At 35.1% G+C, this 20,784-nt stretch overlaps 1 protein-coding gene across 4 annotated transcripts in view; it reads right to left on the reverse strand.

Annotated features, from left to right (window-relative positions):
• Window positions 1–20,784, reverse strand: part of RBM26 (RNA binding motif protein 26) — a gene marked incomplete at both ends in the record, with an annotated part of 49,974 nt that overhangs the window by 6,658 nt on the left and 22,532 nt on the right. Inside the window, 9 exons of one of the 4 annotated variants that reach the window (XM_079543634.1) lie at window positions 1,582–1,668; window positions 2,755–2,964; window positions 4,765–4,869; window positions 9,810–9,980; window positions 11,673–11,747; window positions 13,812–13,940; window positions 16,935–17,006; window positions 17,880–18,002; window positions 20,589–20,753. In XM_079543634.1, the coding sequence (XP_079399760.1) occupies window positions 1,582–1,668; window positions 2,755–2,964; window positions 4,765–4,869; window positions 9,810–9,980; window positions 11,673–11,747; window positions 13,812–13,940; window positions 16,935–17,006; window positions 17,880–18,002; window positions 20,589–20,753 (1,137 nt within the window). Of the gene's footprint in view, window positions 1–1,581; window positions 1,669–2,754; window positions 2,965–4,764; window positions 4,870–9,809; window positions 9,981–11,672; window positions 11,748–13,811; window positions 13,941–16,934; window positions 17,007–17,879; window positions 18,012–20,588; window positions 20,754–20,784 lie in introns of all 4 variants that reach the window. The other 3 variants (XM_079543635.1, XM_079543637.1, XM_079543636.1) reach the window with 3 other exon arrangements.

Here is a 20,784-nt window from a genome sequence, read left to right on the forward strand (position 1 = left end):
TATGAAGGCACAAAATCAAATATCCAATGTTAGAAAGCATCAAAATAAAAAAATTCCAACCATAACTGAATCCATTCTAGAGTATAGTAATTATTACAGCTTTTATTTGTGATCTCTAAGTTTACTGTTTGTGTTCTTTCAGACACACAATACTACTGCATTATAATTACCAGTCATTATGTACCATGTATCATTACTTACACCTCCTTTTTTACAGAATAATTTAGTCTCCATACAGTCAGAGCTCCACACTGTTGCATTAGAATGTTTCACACCCAACACTTCTCTTTCTTTAAAACACCTCTGGCTTGTGAATCAAACTATTTCTCAAAGTATCTATTATGATGTTGTGAGTGGTCAGAACTACTCTTACCGGCTTCTTTGTCATTGTAAATACTTCTGTCAATTAGATCATTTATCTTTTTCAAGATAAGGAATACAGAAACAAAAGAATCTGGTCAAATATGAAAATTCTGTTCAAATAACCTCCAAAAGATAAACTTTGTGCAAAGATATCATCTTCAAAGTATAACTATGAAATCAAATCTTTCTAAACAATCATACCATATACATTAATCTTCTCTTTTTTTTGCCTGGAAACCCTATTACTTTCAGGATACTCCTTCCCAACAGTGATGGAAGGATTTTAAAGAAAACAAAATAATCTGCAATGCAACTATGTTCATTATTTTGTGCAGATTCGTATACTGCTTGCACTATTAACTGAGTAAGGCAAAAATCCTGTTCATCCAGAAATACAGTCCTCATAATCTATATTTAAGGATAATGAATTACAACATACCTCAAAGCTGTGTTTCAGAACTCTCTAAGAATTACTTCTATAATTCTATACTTCTGTAACTTCATAAATAAATATGCTTTGGGGGAAAAGAAAATATCTCACTTCATAAAATTACATTTACATTATCATTGATTTCCAGGCAAAGCTAAATACAACTGATGAACCAACCAAATATACAGACTCAGTCTGCAGGCTGTCAGTTAAACTACACAAGACTGAATCCTTAAAGTGAAAATAATTGGCAATTAAATAAGGATATCTACCTGTGAATTTCTATATGACTGTCTTGACTTCCCTCTTACAAAAGTATAACCCTGCTTTGTTATAAATCCTTATACTGCAAGAGATTCAGTAATCACAGAACCACAGAATTACCAAGGTTGGAAAAGACCTCCGTGATCATCATCCAGACCACCTACAACCAGTATTTCCCCAGTAAACCATGTCCCTTAGCACAACATCTAAACATTTCTTGAACACCTCCAGGGATGGCGACTCAATAGCCCATTCCTGGAAATGGCCACCAGAAACAGGTATGACTCTCCAGTTGCTCCATGTCATGTCCCTCTGGCATCACTGCCTGAAAAATCCCCTCCACAGACCACAGGCAAGGTCTCTTTGCCTGTGTCACTTTTGACAGAATTGTTCAATCTACAATTAGACTTCCTATATGAGAATTCTTTAAAATATTTCTGAGTAATTATTTGCATTAAATTTAATCAAATATTAGAATACATTGCAGTTGAATGCTGCCAAGTATTTTCAATGAAACTACTCACAGCTTCAGCTTCTGCTCTTGTTTTAAAGGTAATCACCGCATGGAGCGAAGAGTCATCTATCTGGCAATCTTCAATTTCACCGTATTGCTTTTAATATGAAAAAAGAAAGAAAGAAAAAAAAGCTTAGTAAACCAGCCTTCCTCCTCTACGCTCCCCCTTCTACAAATGATGTCCTACATGAAATACCTCAAAAAGCATATCACGTTAGAACAGTGTACCCTTTCACACTCTTAATGCGAATTAGAGTTCTTTGCACGGAAGTGTTATTTTTCTTTGCATTTTTAAAAACACAAAGTACCACAGTTTACATTTCCTAGTTGTAAACACACAAGTATGAAGTAAAATTATGACAGAAAAGAGAGGTGGTTCTGCTTCAATACTTCTCCTTGATTAAGAAGAGGGGGTCTTCAGATTATTCCAATAGTTTATTATGAAACACTTCTACAAAAAGATGAGATACTGGACAGGTAGCCAAAATTTCCATCTTAGCTTGATTTCAGCATCTTAACTTCTAGCCCAATAAACTCTTCCAATACTTTCTAAGGTATTCTAATGCTGCCAAGAATGTAAGCTCCAATACCCAACATATCTGTACAGGTGGAGTGCACTGCTGAAGTACAAAGAACGTGAGAAAACAGCAACAATGGTCTTCTGGCAGACTCAATCATAATACTAGGCTGTGGATTAAAAATAAGTTTATTCTTTTAAATCTTCACTGAGACTACATTACCAGTGCCTTATGGTTGACCAAGTAGATTGTTGTTGTTGATCAACAATAACAAAAAAAATCTCTAAGCTTAGACAGATTAATACAAGAAACCTTTGGATGCCTTGTCGAAATCTGTCAGTAAATACATAGTTCTCATCTTTATTGTCCAAATCAGAATGGTAGAAACACTGAAAAATTTCAGGTCATCTTGAAACTCCCCTCAAAAATACCACCAATTCTGACAAACTGTCTGATGTTTCAGTTAACAGCAGTAGAAATAACAGTGTAATTTCTGTTTCACCTTTTTCTGACTTTTTTTTTTTTTTCTCTCTATCATGAACAGGTATATCATGTTATAGAGTTATTCCTGAATAATATTTCCAGATGAACTGAATCAAGCATAAACAAGTCACTGGATAGAAGAATGCCATCCCATGAGCAGAAAAAGAGAAATTACAAAATACCGCAAAATGAGGAAGAAGATCTTCTCTATCACTTTCCGTAAACGCAGAAATTTCTAATGCCCTTGGTCGATGATCCACAACAGCATGTACAGGAACTCCTCTGCCTCGACCCCGTCCACGTATTCCTCTACCTCTGCTACGTGATGCACCTCGACCTCTTGCATGGACCCCTCTACCACGAACTGAAGAAAGAATTCCTCGTTTGGCAGCCTAAGATTTACACACACGGATTTATTAAAATTCATAATCCAAATATTTAGACAAAATTAACAAACACATATTTTGACATTTCCTAAAAAAAAAAAAAACAACAAACACATCCCTAAAGAAGACTTAGAGCAACTTTAAGATCTTAAAATATGTTAAAATTAATGATGTACATTATTAACAGATTCAAAATAGTACTGGAACAGAAAAAACAACATGTTAGAACAACAGAAGTCAAAGAAGCACTCATATGTGAGGACAATTCCTTTCCTCGGGAGAGACAGGAATATAACATTTGAAATTTGTTAATGAAATTTTCTCATTGTATTGACTAACAGTTTTCTCCTAATTTACAGACAGAATTTTTAGTCTCAAAGAAAATATAAAATAATAAAAGAGCATAGTAACATTTGGCCACAGTATTGTGAGTTGTGAAACAGAGGTTCTACTATGCATATCCAAGGACAAATTGTTCTCTGAAAATTTGGGTCTATACAGTCACCAATTTCCAATCCCACACCTGCATTTCCAATTCACAGAACAGACATTCATTTTCTTGAAATCAAAAGGCACTCCAACAGACATTAAAAAAAAAAAAAAAAAAAAAGTAAAATTTAAGCTTAAAAAATAAAAACCACCCACAAACCATTTCAAGGATTGAATTTGAGCATGTATAGCAGACATTAAAAAAAAAAAAACTCAGATCATTACAAAAGAGATTGCCCTATTTATGAATCAGAATGCTAAACAAAATCACAGTAACAATGTTTTTAATGTATCCTATCGCGTTTACCACGTCAGTACTGCTAGCGCTACTTGACTGCATGCCAATGATCTCCTTCCATGAGGAAATCGATTTATGACTGCTGTATTAATGAAATCATTCAGGATACCTATGAAATATTATTCACTATCAGAATAATTATTTTAAGTGTTTGTTTTTGAGTCATCTCAGTTCAACAGGCTTGGCTTATTAACAAACCTATTTTCACCATCAGCAAAGCTACACAACAACTTGAAGTAAGATTTTAATGCAAACTAGCTGCATGTACATGCACTGTGTCTGCATGCAGTCATACCTAAAATACAACCAAGCTTCATTAAGAAGGATTTATTTAAGCAACACACCACTCTGCTTTAGAGTAGAAAAAACATCAGTATCTTCCAAGTAGCTACTACACATACAGGCAAAACAGCAGAATTATTATCCGTCCAATACTATTCATAATTTCTTATACCAAGACAAAAACAATCTAGAGCAGCCTTCTGTATTTTTATTTTTTTTTTTTTTATGAAGCAAGTAAAACAAAAAGAAAAAAATATGTTTCTGTACACTGAATGCTTAGGACACACTGTATCTGTTTTCGGAGAGTCCACCTTCTCTCAAAAATAATGCTGTGCTAACATTACTTTTTGCCACTTTGGCCTTTTTGGTTAATATCATTGAGAGGATGTTGACATTATCAAAAAAAAAAAAAATCAGGCTGTATTTTTTATTCCTTTGTAATCCAACACAGACAACAATTTAAAAATAGTCTAATGTCCACAAGGATGTATTACTATCATAAAAATCATAAAATATCATATCATCTAAAGTTTCAGAATTTAAATAAATTAGTGAGAAAAAGTAATGCTGATGCTTTTTCTCTACTGAAGCAGAACCCAGAAACTTTTTAAAATATTACTACTAACTGCCTTCATCTATAATAAGAAACACTGCACTGAATGATACAACTCACAAGTCAGCAAAAATGTAGGAAAATATTTCATTGAAAGACAGAAACAAAGGATGAGAAAACATACTTCCAGCTGCAGCTCTGTGTATTTCCGTCTTAATTCAGTAACTTCCTCCCCAGCTTGCATCTTCTTGTATAAATCCAGTTCAGTATCTAGTAACTCTTTCTGCATCTAAGAAATTGTCACAGCAAATTATTAGTTGCACAGTTTACATTTTCCAGTGAGGAAACAATTTTCTGATGAAACCTAAGAATCCTGTGCTATGCTCCAATTGGCAAGCTATTTCAGAAATACGCAGTGACTGAAAGATTGGCCAGGATTGGCCTCCAGGAAAGCGAAAAGTCTGTTTTCCAGGTAGAAGCATGGTAGCAAATTCCTAGCAACTCTAGGAAAAGCAAATTTTAAAACTAGAGTGCGTAAATTCTAAACTTAGCCAAATTGTGGCTTATTGATTTAGACCACTGCTGTAATTTTGGAGGTAAACGGCTTACAACACTACAATTCCACTTTAAAAAAAATAAACCAAGTGCAAGCTTAGGAGCCTTAAAGAGGCAAGATAAAACTTCAGTGTGTAGCAGCATGTTTCTGAGCTTGGTGATGTCAAAGCTTTTAGTACATCAAGCCAAACCAAAAGAATCTGTTCTAAACTAGAGATACACAAGACAAAAAATGCAAAATTATATGACAGCAATGAAGTGATAAGAAGGGACTCTACAGGAAAAAAAAAAAAGCATTGTTATGAATGAATACACAATCTACACTAAGTAATGAGAAGAAGCTTTTAAAATTATCACAATTCCATAATGAAAAAGCACAAATGGTAGTTCAGTTCAGACCATAGTAGAAAAAACAAACAAACAAAAAAAACCACCACAGTAACAGTATCTCTGCTAACAAAAGGTTGGTCTCTGATGCGCCTGTAGTTGCCCTTCAGCACACAGTACCTTATAAATGATGAGGAAGTTCAAAAATATGTATCAAACTGAAAGGTGCCTCTGAATCCAAATTTAGATACATTCATTGAAAGTACAGAGGTGCAGGTGCTGGTACAGATACAGAAAAGAGCTTCATGTGACTATGAACATCTTATTTGAAGTTTTGTTCCAAATTGGATACTTATTTTGTTTTTAATGGAAAAAGCAGCAATCCAATGTTCTAATGACATTGCAAATGAAGAAGAAAATTATAACTATGAAATAGTTTTACATATACACTCGTTGATTCAAACAGCATGTAATGTATTAAAAGGCTGGTTGTCAAAGAGACGAAGGTTTCGCAGTTGTGACTGTTGGAAACCAAGTATCACCACTGAATGATAAAGAAGGGATTTTTTTTGTCTTTCTTTGTTGTTGTTTTTTTTTTTTTTTTTTTTTTTTTTTTTTTTCCCCCTGGAAGCTTTAAAAGAAAAAAAGCTGGATTATTCAACTGGCAACTTCAATCTGAACTCCTTTCAGCCCCATTTCCTGATTATCTACAGCAATCATAAAAATTGATCTCCTGTATTATGATTTTCAGTTTTCAGAATTGCAAACTGTTTCTCAAATCCCAGTGTTGTAATGGCATTGTAATGCACCAAAGATGTGACAAAATAACCACTTCTGAAATTTAAAAATGACCAGAAGTTAGAACTCACAAAGCAGTCTGTGACTCTGGTGTCAGAAAGTTTCTAGATTTTTGAAGTTTATTTCTAGTGCTCTTAATGAAGATTTCCCTTTTTACAGAGCTGTGCTTCACCTCAATAAGAAAATGCCTCCTTCAAGACATACCAGGAGGCAGCAAAGGTTTCTATACTCATGGGGAAGGGTGTTTTACAATCTCCATTATCTGGAACAAGACAAAAATAAGTGAAAACTACAATCACATGAGGACCAGGTTGACAAAAAAATTAGTAATGTGGACTGCAGAGATCTCAAAATCAACATAAAGAGTTGAAGATGGACAACCTCAAGCATGCACATACCAATATAAACAAGGGAGTACCTATGGAACAGTAAGAAAGGGGAAAATCTAATCTCTTTTCCGGCAAATCAGTGCCTTTCTCAAAGGCACTGATAATAAAACATTATAGAAAGTAGAGCGGAGGGGCTAGATGTCTGTGCAGTTTCAGGACTACAATCTCACAGAGATTACACAGAATGGCTTTGGTGGGAGGGGATCTTAAAGATCATCCTGTTACAACTCCCCACTGTACAGTGACTCACATAACTGGAATGCTGCAGTAGACAGATGCAGTCTCTTTAGGAAAGCCAAATAAGGATGATGAGAAGAAGTTGTCTTTTGTGTGAGAGAGCTGTGTGAAAGCACGTAGCTATGCCTAAGGGAGATGATGAGTTATTCTCAAGTTCATGAGTTTAAAGTCTGTGTCCCCCAAGTAGCAAAACATGCGGGAAATAATCGGAGGCCTGCATGAATGAATAAAGAGCTCCTAACAAAATTCAAATCTAAAAGTGCAGGAGAGGTGAAAGCAGGCTCAGACCACACAGAAAAAATACAGACTGCCTGCCTGAGCATGTAGGTACCTAATTTGGAAAGCCAAAGCCCTCCTGAAGTGGAATAATATGGTGAGGTGGTAAGGAACAAGAAAAATTTATGTAGGTGTATCAGCAGCAAAATGAAGACTGTCATGAAAAATACAGGCCTGCTGGTCAATGGGGAAAGTGAACTAGCAAAAAAGGAATTGGGAAGAGCCAATGCCTTTTTCTCCTCAGCCTCTACTGGCAAAGCTTGTCTTCAGCAATCCCAGGTCCTAAGAGAGGTAAAAAAGTCTGGAGCAAGGAAGACTTACCTTTGTTAGTAGAGATTCAAGTTAGGTAACATTTAAGCAAACTGGACGTACGCAAGTCCCTGGGAACTGATTGGATGCAACCGTAAGTACTGAGGGAGCTTTCTGATGTCTCTGCAAGGCCAATCTCAATTATCTTTGAAAGGTCATGACATTTGGGAATATTCCTCAGAACTGAGAATAACCAAATGTCACTCTGACCTTCAAGAAGGGCAAAGAAGATCTGGGGAAGTACATGACGGTCAGCCTTGTCACAATCCCTGAGAGGGTAATGGAGCAAATACTCTTGGAGCTCATTTACAAGTATGCTAAGAACAAGAAGGAGACTGGTGACAGAGAATCAAAAGCAGATCTGAAAATATTGCCAATTCCTAGAACTTTTGTAGTTCAAATTCATTCTACTGGAAATTAACTTATCTAAGAAACATTCTCTCACTGGACAGTGCCAATTCACTCTCAAACGTCAGAAAAATCTGTCACCTTCAAAGAACATGAATTTAATCTTATTATAGCAGACTTCAAAGCTTGGAGTTAATACCTCTTGTTCCCGCTCTAAAAGTTGCTCCACTAAAGCTGTAATTATTCTAAGAGAAAGTCAACTTCAAGAAATCATAATGTATGGCCCATTTTCAGGATAAAAATTCGTAGCTTCAACTTTTTGCTGACTGACTAATGAGGTAAGAAGCTACAGTGAAGTGAGTATGTACAGGTCATTCCAGTATTTCTTTCAGTACTTTTTTCTTCCACATCTGCACATCACTGTAATTTATACTGCAACTACTTCTAATACCCCTATTTTTATGTAAAATGAAACACCAATTCTTCTATTTCAAACTGAAAACTTATAAACCATTTAAACTAAATCTGGGTTTTAATGTTGCACTAGCTTTTTAAAATAGAATCCCAAACTTTACAAGAGATGATTAAGCATTCTGAAAATTTAAGAACTGAATGAAAGCTGCAAGGAAAGTTTAAGTGCTTTTCTGTTCTACTGGAAAATACAATATAGAAAAATCTGGCCTTTTATTATCACATGCTTCATCATTTTGTTAGCTTTGAAAAATTCAATTGTATGCTTCTTATAGAAGTATTTGCTCCTGAAAATGTCACTTTCAGACTCAGATTGGTTCAGTTGGTGCAGACACACTCGTCATGGTTTTATGATTTTTGTTACCGGTATTCCACATCATAACATCATGTAGAGCACTGGAGTTAAAGAGTTAACGCTCCAGTTGTATGGACTGTGTATAGTTTCTAGGTACCCTTCTCTAAAGAGAAAAACTACTAATCCCAGAAGACTACACTGTTCCTTTTCTGTTTAGAGGGAAAGATGAAACTGCTCAGGACTCACTAGACTGTCCTTTCTTTCTCTGCTTGTCTCTATGGTGTATGTTCTCTAGCCATCTCACCTTCAGCACGAGAATAAGGCCTTTGGTTTTGGACACTCACTCCTTTATTTGATTTATTAGCTTCATTACTAATCATATTGTATTATACTGTGTTATCTAGCATTCTATTATCATATTTGGTAATTAGTTTTCTCTCTTAGCTCACTGTCCTCATTTCCCTCCTCTTGAGCCATGGGTCCATGGGACCCTTCACTCCATTTAGTCACAAAACCAGGCCAAACCAGGCCCAAACCTTTTGACATATTTACAATTTAATTTTTCAAATTTTTCAAAGCTAACAAAATTGCACTTTAAAGCAGAATCAAGGAACTGGTTACATGAGCAGAAAGTACAGCAGGTAAGAGAAACTCCTCTCACAGATCCAACTCAAATACTGATACCCAAATCAAAGGAAAATTAATTGTATAATCTTATTTCTGAAAAATTCAATTGTTTCGATTTCAATTACACAAAAAGAACAAGAAAACAAACATATACACCAGTTTAATAAGGAACTAGCTTCTAGTTTAGGTATTACATGTGACTAGTGGATATCTGTGTTGCATAACAATTACCATTTAGCGCTAGAAACACTCTTCATTATTTCTGTTAACAACCAGTACAACAGCAGTTGTGTATTATGAAAGCAACAGATTATACACAAAAGACTGAATAGGGCAAAAGACAATCAAATTTCTATTTTGCTATCTTCAAAATAACACTGTATCTGTGTATCACTGGCTCAAACTTTTAGACAATAGCACAGTTTTTAAATGAACTATGTTCTTTTAAATAGAGGGCAAAACCGATCTCTTTTCACAGAAGACTTCAAGATTACAACAGCACATTTCTAAGCACTTCTGATATAGCTGTATATTTTCATGATAATGACTTAAGCACGTAAATTTATCTTATTAGAAAGCTGATCAAAATATGAGTACCTGAGTCTTAGTTTTCATGCTTTTTAGAGGAGTCCCTCCTCCTGATGATACACCTTTTAATTCATCTTTTAACTTGGTAATGCTGTTAGTTAGAATCTCCAGTGTTTTCATGATTTCTGCTTTGTCTTCTGACTTCATGGCTTTATTTTTCTCAAGCTTTGAAATCAGCATCTGTCCAATTTAAACAAAGAAAACAACACTGACATTTCCATCACATATCTGTTTTCAAGTAACTACTACAACTAATGGAAAAACAGAGTACTGTATTTCTTCTGCTATCATAGCATCAGAGAGGTTGGAAGGGACTTCTGGAGATCGAGTCCATTCCCCCCCCCCCCCACTAAAAGCAGGTTCCCTATAGCTGGTTCAACAGAAAATCATTGAGACAGGTCTTGAGTATCTGCAGAGAAGATAGCAGGCAACATGTTCCAGTGCTCTGTCAACCTCATAGCAATTAAGTTCTTTTGTATGTTTGCACAGAACTTCTCATGTTTCAGTTTTTGCCTGTTGCCCCTTGTCCTATCACCAGAGACCACTAAAAAGAGCCTGGCCACAACCATTTAAAGCCCACACTTTAGATACTTAACATCGATAAGACCCCCTCTAAGTCTTCTCCAGGCTGAAGAGACCTAGATGTCTATGCCTCTCCTAATACAGCATATCTCCAGGCCCTTATTTCTATTTGTGGACCTCCACTGATGTCTTTCTAGATGATCCCTACCTTTTTGAACAGAGAGGCTCAGAACTGGACACAGTGTTCCACATGTGCCCCCACCAGCCCACAGCAGAGGGGGAAGATATCGTCCCTCAACCTGCTAGCCATGCTATGATCTGCAAAACTCAGTAAAGAAGACTTTTAACATTTTATATTCAGATATTTAATCTTTGATAAATGGATTTTCTAATGAACATCTGGGGTTTCCCTTTGATTTGCTCAAGATACTGAAATTATAACGATATTTTTGCTTTTTCCCCCTCCCAAGCTTGTGTGCAGTCACGTACACTGTTCTATATCAACTTCTGCACTTACTAAGTATAGCTTTCTCTCTCACTTCTCACAAAGAAGTTCGCATTTTGCACCCAAACCAGACAATTTCAACTAAAACCTGCATCTAATTGTAGATGCTTGGAATTTAAATGAAATAGTATGACAAGACAGATCAAAACTCTAAACTTAATGCGATGATGTCATTTCAGTTGAAAACATGCTTATTTTACTCCAAAAATAATGTCTCCTATTTTATTACGTTGACTTATGACATCAGAAGCAATGTTGATGGTATAGCAGTAGAGGCTGAACCTTCCCATCAGTATTCCATCACATGTTGTTGCTGTGCAACAAAGGGCAGCAGAGGGGCAGCCTGACAAAATGGCGCCTGATACGGGAGTGCAGATGAAGCAAAGGTGTGTAACTGAATTCTTATATGCAGAAAAAAATGGCACCCACTGACGCCTGCCAAACGTTTACAGAGACCAAACAGCGGATGCGAGTGCAGTGAAGCAGTGGGTGCATTTCAGCAATACGCAGTCATAGCAGCTCTGAAACAGTGGGTCACCTCCACTGGTACAGATTTTTATGAGCACAGCACACAGGCAGTTCACAGCTAGCAAGCATGCATAGCTAACAGAGGTGAGAAGTAGTTGTTTTGTGTTGAGAAGTAGTGTTTTGTAGCTGAGAATCTGTTCTATCAAATTTTGTCACTGTGCTCTTTGTATCGGTTGTAGTTTCCAAGGAAATAAATAGAAGGCATTCCTTTCGGAGCCACCTACGTATATGTCAGTTTTGTGGCTTACTCTGAATTATTTTCACGAGGATAAATTTTACAACTCAACTGCTGGCCTTCACTAATGCTAACACTTTACCTTTTGTGTTTCAATGTGCTTCTCTAAGATTTCTTGCTTCTTTTTTCTCACATCTTGTTGAAGTCGCAGTGCTTCCTAAAAACATTTAAAAAAATACCGAAAGTTCTGGATTTTGCAAAACAATTTCAGAAGAATAATGTACTGTATGTCACAACTGTAAAATAGTAACTTACAATAACAAGAAAAAACAGTAACAAACTCAACCCTAAAGGCAATATTTAAAGCTGTATCTTGGAAAACAAAGTGTCACCAAAAAAGTGAAGAACCTAATGATCTTCATTAGCAAAGCTGTATACAATGTAACTTGAAAAGTAAAATAATATACTACCACAAGATTTACAACATGCAAGAGTTCAAACTTGTAAGGATGGCATCTTGAAAGAAATTGTGAGTCTAGCCAATAAATCAACCTCTACAGTACAGTTCCAGACAAAAAAAAAAACTGATTACCCTCAGAAAAATCTATATTGCATTTGCTAAAAACAGAATAGTGGTGATGTGATGAGCAAATGAAAACAAATTGAACCTGATTAATTTGTGACGCACTGTACTCAGAAAGAAAAGTAGGGGACTGCTACAGCTGCTGTGTTCAGGTCTTAACTAATGCTTCTCGAGAGAAAGCAACTGCTTCTTGCTTTCAGATATAGAACGTAAAATCTTAGGTACAAGGATAATAGCAGGAGTCTATAAAGAGCTTTGATACCAGCATATTAAATGAGATAAAAGCAGTGGCAGAAGATGAATTTGCACTTCCAGATCACCAATCTACTATCAAATTTTAAGTGGATTACCATATACAAAGTGTAAGTGCACAACAGCCACAAAAAAGAAACACTAACAAGGTCTGTATGTGTATTCTCCAATACTAACAAATTCTGCTGCGTGAAATGTTAGTTTTGCAATATAGTGTGCAATCATTTTTCTGCAAGGAAAGGGAAGATAAGACAAGGGGACAAATGTTCAGAAAAACTAGGGAGACAAAGAAAGAAGGGAGTGAGTCCCACAAAATCATGTTTTTCGACATGTGCTAGTATATTATAATGAAAATTTCTGAAGACAGGGAACAGTACAAAGAGAAGCAATAATTTGGCATGTCTTCAATGTTTTCTCTCAGAAAAAAACAACAACAACAACAAAAAAACAATAGACTACAGGTGTTAAATCAATAATTTCATTCCAAGTGGTTTTCTTGTGTCTTTTGTTTGTTTGTTTTTGGGTTGTTTTTTTTTTTTTTTTTGCCGTTTTGCAAGCAGTCAGTTTCTTATCTTGAAAGCTAAAGGCTGTGATTCTGAAAAACATGTTTTGGGGGGACAAGTACGGAATGAAATCCCCAAATCAGAATTCATCTCTAAAGTCTGGATCAATGTCACAACTGACATGCAGCAACAAACCGCTACTTCAAATTATGACATTAGGCTTATATTTGAATATAACTTCATATTTAATTCTTAATATGCAATTTAAATCTAGCCAGGTAAATACTGTCCTGTATCTTGTTTTAATGAAGTGTAAGAATAAAGCCAGAATAGGAGCTTTACTGGCTGAGCATCCAAAGCTAGCTAAACTACAATTAGAGTGATTCACTTAAGACCAAATTTAAGGCATTTTTCTTGCACTTTCTGTTCAGTATCATGCATAATTAAAAACACATGCAGGAGAACTATAATTTGGACAATAAAATGCAAAGTCGCATCGTTCTCAGTTTTCAGGTGAATACACAACTGTGATCACTAAAAGTACGAAATGTAACAAGAACAAATGGCCTGTTTAACGAAAATAAAGTTCAGTTCCAGAAAGGCTTAAGAGAGAACACTGACTATACTATAACTATGCTATACTGCCTTCTCATTCACAATAGACAGTTCATGCCTCAACATGGAGACTGTGTTTCTGGGAAAAAGAGTTCCACATTCTAAACTATTACAGAGTTTTAAATCTGCTCATACTGCCTGAACATGCGCTGAAAAAGTAATAAAACAATAATGAATTTTCTTGACCTCTGGAAAGAAACCATTACAGTAAACTTAATCTTGCAACTAATATTACCTATGCTCAAGATGAATATATATAGTGGACTATCTCTAGTGGTCACAAGTTCCCAATCTAGGTCCATTTTATAAAGAAGTATATTTAATTTACCTGTTTTTTCTTCTGTGCTTCATTAGAGTCTAGCACGGAAGTGGAAACAACAGGCAAAGATTTCTGTGCTGCCTTCAAAGCAGCAGGGTTGTACACAGTTTTTGTCAAGCCAGTAGAAGTGGATAAAACCTACAGAAGGAAATCATTTTATTTTTTTTTGCCAGTGAATTTCAATTTTTTAAAAATAAATGACTGTATAGAAATATCTATGCGTATTTTCTTTTGTCTGTTTTGATGGTATGGAATACAAAAATTTGGTGAAATAATTTTATTTGGAGTTGCTGAAATTAAACAACTTTCGAAGAGGCAGCATAACATCAAATATATAAAAATTCTGAATATCAGTTTATAAATTCTTTCCAATTTCTTATTTACTTCAAAGTTCAAAAATGTATAAAATTGTATGTACTTGAGCATAATTAAAGAAGCAGGAGATAAAGACTTGCTCAAGAATAAATGACTTTTTTTCCTTTTATTATTTTTAAGTTCAAAAAACAATTTTATATAGCTGCATGAATTTTCTTGGCAAAATTCAACAATTGCAGAAACTAAGGTCCAAAGCAAATAAAATAGCTTCTTTTCACAGGCAGTTTCTGCAAAGTACAACTTGCACCATCAATACGAGGCAAGACATACAGTGAAGTCTTGTACATTGTACAGCAAGGAAGACAGTCCTATGGCCTTACTTATTCCTATTTTGCATATGAATGTTTCTCCATGACTTATTGAGAGCACAGATGTCTGCTTTACAACCTTTCTAGCATTTACTGTTTACTTCTCTAAAGTACCTGAGGACTTGCAATGTTCTATTTCTTGCAACATTTCCTAAAATATATTTTGGCCATCGATCGGTATTAAAAAAAATCCTTGATTAAGAGCTGAAGATGATAACAGCATAATCTTGCCTGCCTTGATAGCAAATCGCAACATTTTCAGGAATTAAAAACCATCTTACACGTGTGGAAAACTAAAAGATGCATGCAGAGTCTACTGGTCACCATGCAGTCCATAAAACAGATACTATGCCCAAGAACAGAAGAAACAAAAAGGACAGCCAACATTAGAAAGCCAGAAAAGATCAAGAGATCAGAAGAATAAGAAGGATGCTTCACATAAAAGATTTTCTTGTAATTGTGTTACTGATACTATTTCTTCCCCACATATAAGAATCTTGTAGAGTAGGTAGTATAGACAGAAAAAGAAGGAAAAAAAAAAAAATAAAATCAAAGCATGTTATATATTTTAAAAGCTAATATAAAACGATCTAAGCAGGCAATCAAAAGAGAAATGAAATTGTTTCAAAACTAATTAAAGCATGTCAACATATGCACATCCCAACCATGTTGTTCCTCTTACAAAGTAGCTTTAAGACAGGTCATATTAAAAATAGCAGACCAAGTAGAGAACAAAAACAGGGACATATTCCTTTTGCCCTGAACTCTCTTCATGGCAGAATGAACCTCACTTAGTCATCTCCAAAAATAAGATGAGATGCTACAGCAGATGTACCTGCATTAACTAACAAAGAAGAGCAAGAAGCAACATGTTAACATCCTACATCTTCTAATGTTACTGAAGAGGGAGAACACTGTGAATCTTCACTGTGAATCTCACTGTGAATCACGAATTGCAAATCCTTATTCAGATTTGAAAAGGTCTCACAATGGCTGTTTCATCACACCTCCCTCCTTCCCTTCCCTCCTTGAAAGGCAAAGATACCTCCTTTCTTACTGTGAAGTTCTTGTAATTTCCTGCATTCAGCCAGAAGCAGAAAAAGCATCTAGGACATACCTACATTTTTGACAGCTGTCAATTTCTAATGGTCACAGAGCACTGTTAGGGTAACCTAAGCAAGGCATTCTCAGAACTCCACTGAAAATGCAAAGGAATCTGTTGCTTCACAATCAATCCACAGAGGTTAGCTCAGCAGCTAACGCAAGATAGTCTGGACTGTAAGATATACAGTGGAAAAACCTTTTGTAGAATGAATTTACTCTTTGTAGAAAGGTGTTTCAGGATAACTCTTACAAGAAGAGAAAAGGTACTCCCATTCAAACTGAAACAAACTTCCAATTTCTAAAGTAGGTACATATTATCTGTATAAAATGTTGTTCTTCATGATGAATTTAGGTCAACAAGAATCAACAGAATACAGCCAAGAAGCAAAGATCAGTATGTTTAAGTGGAATGCTTAGCTTGGCTTGACACAAATTGAAATGACATGGGTATTTAAAACTAAACATTAACTGCTGTTACATTTGTGTGCATAACACAGCACTGTATTTTTGTAGTTAAGTTTACTATCAGCATTAACAGATGAACTGAAAAAGGAAAAAAATGCAGTGGATGCTTCACTCATTGTAAGTCAAGCCAATTCAGAATAGAAAAAAGACATAACTAGGCACAGGAATCTCATTACTGGGTAAAACTTGCTGCCTCCCAATGCTGTCTCAAATGAACATTATCAATAATGGGGAAGTCCATGCCCTAAGGTGTTAAATAGGTCCGGAAACCAGCATTATTAACTTTACTACAACAGTAGCAAACTCCAGCAACATCAATAACTGTTCTGAAAATTGCTACCAGTGGGCAAAATATATAACTCATAACTACTGTTCAGATGCACCTCTCACATCTTACCTCTCTTTGTCCTTTCTGCACTGATTAATTTTTACAAGTACTGCAAATGGTAAGATCAAGTAAGACAGTAAATGTTTATAGAATCAGCTTTTAGGGAACACACAAGTCCAAAAGTAATTGTTTGGTGGTTTTATGCTTATGTTTTGCATTTTCAAAAAAAAAATACCAACATCTACTTGTTAGACAAATGCAGAAATGCATTTCAAAAAATAACAGGATCCTGAAGCATTTCTCATCATTTTTGTGACTGAAAAAATGGATCTACCATATCAAAACAAAAAAAATACAGTTCTATCCTAATATGTTTACTTACCCTCAGTTAATCTGAGATTCCTTGTATTATATTCCACAAAACTAACCTTTAACAAATGACTTTATTCACACTTCTGAAATAAACTGTATATAAACATAAAGGGTTTCATTATAGAAATAATTCTTTTGGAATTGAATGTGAGAGGAAGGCAATACAAGATATTCTCTTACCTTTTCAGTTGCTGGAGTAACTGGCTTTGACACAAAACCCAGTCTATCCTTCACAGATAATTTAGTCACATTCTAAGAAAACAACATAAAGTTATCCTTCAAATATGTGTACAAATACAATAATTTATGGTTTCCTGTATAATTTTGAATGTTAGGAATTTTGAAAAACAGGTTTACTCAGAAAAGTAAGACAACAAAGTAACACCATGCTGTTGGAAAATGAATTTGCTAACTGAGCACCTACAGAAGCCCTTATAAGTACATGTCAGTTTCTGTGTTTTTGTAAGCTGCTATTTGCAGGCATCATTTGCAGGAAATTGGGGTCTGAATTTAAATTCACAAATTCAAATCTTTTGAAAATAAAAAAGTGCAGTATTCTTCCTTTTCAGAAGGAAAACTGAAGTAGTGGCATAATGCTATTTACAATACTTCCATGAAAATTTAAAAGCTATTTCATATGTGAGTAACATACCAGACTCTGACACAATTCGTATTGGTACTACAGCTTTCTTCATCCTTAAGGATGATGTACAGATATTGAAAACACTTTCAGATAACAATCTGTCTCATGAGTTTAGTTTAACAGATAAGAAACTGAAGGATAGCTCTTAAGTTCTTAAGATAGAAAGTAACTTCAGCTTAAAACCTGAAAACTGCACTTTAACACAATAAAACATTTTTAATCTTGTTTTTTAAACCATGGTACTTAATTTTTCAATATAACTTGGTTAAGAAAGCCAAATATCAGTGCATTTAGGAAAAACTGAGATATAGAAATGTTGCTCAATCAAACTATATGCACTTATAAGCACTCAATGCCTATTTACACTGTATGAATAACTTCCATTGACAGACTTACTGGCATATATTTATACACTGCGAACCTATTATAGAAAAAGAAATATGTGTGCCTGATCTTTTTTTTTCTTTTTTAATAGATCTCACCTGAGTGACTTCTGTATTGGCACTCTGTGCTTCCGTAGGTTCGATATTACTTGCAGGTACTGGACCTAATCGCTCCTTGACTGATTGTTTCACTACTGGTAAACTCGGTTGTTGAACTAAGGGCTGTATTACCTGTAACACCCCCATCCCAAAAAGAGCACAATGCAATATTAGTAACAAAAGACTACAACGTATGCAGTCCAACAAATATATAGAATTCCTGCAACAGCATTTAGATTTACATTTTTTCCTACCAATCAATAGCTTTCCACTTGAGAGCAAATACAAACACATCAGGAGATTTGGAACGTTGCACTGACTATAGTGCACACAGCTATAACATTTACTTGGCACATGCAGCTCACAACAGATTTGCCATTAATTGCATCAACTTAGACTATCTTAAGGTCCATATTAGAAGTAACAAAAAGTGGCCTAAAGCCACTCCAATCTATTTTATCAGCCAACTGTAGAAAGGCAAAACACAAACTGGTATCATAAGCCTGTATCTCACTTTTTACACTGATACATCATTCTTTACCTTCTAAAAGGATGACTAGAAAACTAGTGGGACTGAGGAAATAGAGCAGAGCAGCTGATCTTTGAACATACCATCACTATATCCTGACAGATACAACAACTTTTAATTTGAAAAAAATATTAGTTAAATACTTAAGACAAAAACAAAACAAAACAAAAGCCCTGATGCTTCTGACCAAGCTTCTCATCCTATTTATGGAAAAAAAAAACAAACCCAAAAACAGAACTAGAAGAAACCATTCAGAGGCCACCTAATCCATTCCTTTACTCCAGAGCAAAGTCAGCTATACGCGAAGTAATTTAAAAGAACCTGTACTAACTGTAGCTATGATATCAAATAATAACTTAAATAAAAAGATAAGTTGATGTTCACCAACCCAAAAAAAGCTTACAAATTAAAAAATATATATATTTATTCATTCAATGATTTTTTTTTGTATTTTGGTATACAAGAACATGAAAGTCCTGCATTCCAAACTTTCAATTTCCTGTTTCCACATTTTCTGTCACTGACCACATGCCTCCATCTTCCACACTAGACTGTGAATTGTAGTTTCTTGACACAGTACGTGACCAGACATCTGGAGGAACTGTCAAACCACCAAGATTTACATGTCAAAGATGGTGCACTGGGAAACTAGTGACTTGACTAAAAACTCTTAAGAATTCTTACAGCTGTATATTTGTGATTTTGCAAAAATGTCGCAAATATTTTATTTTGAGTTACACACCAAATATTTGGTTTTCAGTACATCTTACACTGTAAGCTGGATGACATTATCAGCAAATAAGGTGATGGCAATGACTTCTCAAGCTATCCTGTTTGAGAGAGCTCATCTGTATTCATGTAAATGATATACTGCACTGCCCTCTTCTGGCTGACTGTATGTAAGGAAAACTTAGTAACTTCGAGTTACACAGCTTCAGATAAAGTAACAAGAATATTTACAAATGAGAGCTCAAACTCAAACCTAACAGATGTCACTGGGGAGAGAGTGAGGTGGGTCTTCACACCATAGAAGTAGTTTTAGTACGCAGTACATTTATTACAAAATAAGTGGACAGAAGAAACTATTTTGTAAAATGCCCTTTGGTGGGATTGCTCTAGAGAACTGGATGATGACAACATATGCCATCAAGGACAAGAAAAGAATTAAAAACTTAGAGCAGCAGTTGAAAGAATCTTGTAGTACCCTGTTTATTAAATAATTGTATACAACATCAATATTTCTTCTAGAAAGGCTGTGTCATTTTTTCTTAGTATAGAACATACTGTTCCACACTGATAGCAAATATATTTAAGGCAGGATACAATTAGAAGGGAATTTCTACGCTCTATGCTAACTCGTAATATTCTCCCATCCATGATTTGGGCAAATCCAAGCTGTCCCTTATGTTTTAGTGGAACCACTAGGCACACTAACACACCCAACTTGGCTTGTAACAGGTTATGAATCAAAGCTCCATAACAGTACTTAGATTCATATTCTTAAAAACTTGTCAATGCTGTAACTAACACTTCACAACCAAGAATAAGTGCTCCACTGTGTGAATCAGTGCAAAAATGAAAAATTTTCCTATCTGTTCCCACAAAATTAGGCTAATTTTTGCAAATTCCACTGTGGAAGCATTTTCTCTCTCTCTCTACATATATATAAAATGTATAGATATGTATTTAAAATTATAGACTTATTTGGGTAAAATGAACTCTATCATTATCTTCTATAGCTGTATGCAAGTTGAAGAGGAAAGGAGAACAGACTAGAAAGAGCAGCATCTTTAGGAAAAAAATGGAGATTGTCTTCCAAGAAAATAAATCTAACTTTTACCGTCTTAGACTCACCAGAAGAAAAAATAAAGATAAGCCTACATTAGTTAAAGTAAAAAAATACATTATTCAGACATCAAGCCTCAATTACATAAGATGACACCATAGCTGTATTCTCCTTAAGTCAAATAAGGGTTTTCTTTCAGTACCTCCCAGTCATATTCCTGAATATTCTATCTGAATTCAAAGAACAATTAAAGAGTGAATTTAGAAACGAATGCCATCAAGTATTCCATATTGTAGAAGTATTTGGCTTACTTTTTCTACAAACATTTTAAAATAATGTTTAAAAGCAATTATTTTAAATAAAATTCTAGATAGAACAGACTTAGATCCTCTACCTTCTGTGGAGTAGTTTGGATTTGCGGTACACTTCCTTCTCGATGCCAGTAGACTTTGATAAAACGATTATTTAATACTGCTTCTGTACTTGATATCGCTTTCTTGGCTTCCTCATGTGTGGCAAACTGAATAAGGGCACCTTCTGGATCACCTTGATATGCAACCTAGGAGTTAAAATAGAAGAACAAAAAACAT

Source organism: Tetrao urogallus, assembly GCF_951394365.1.
Source record: "Tetrao urogallus genome assembly, chromosome: 1".
NCBI classification, from domain to species: Eukaryota; Metazoa; Chordata; class Aves; order Galliformes; family Phasianidae; genus Tetrao; species Tetrao urogallus.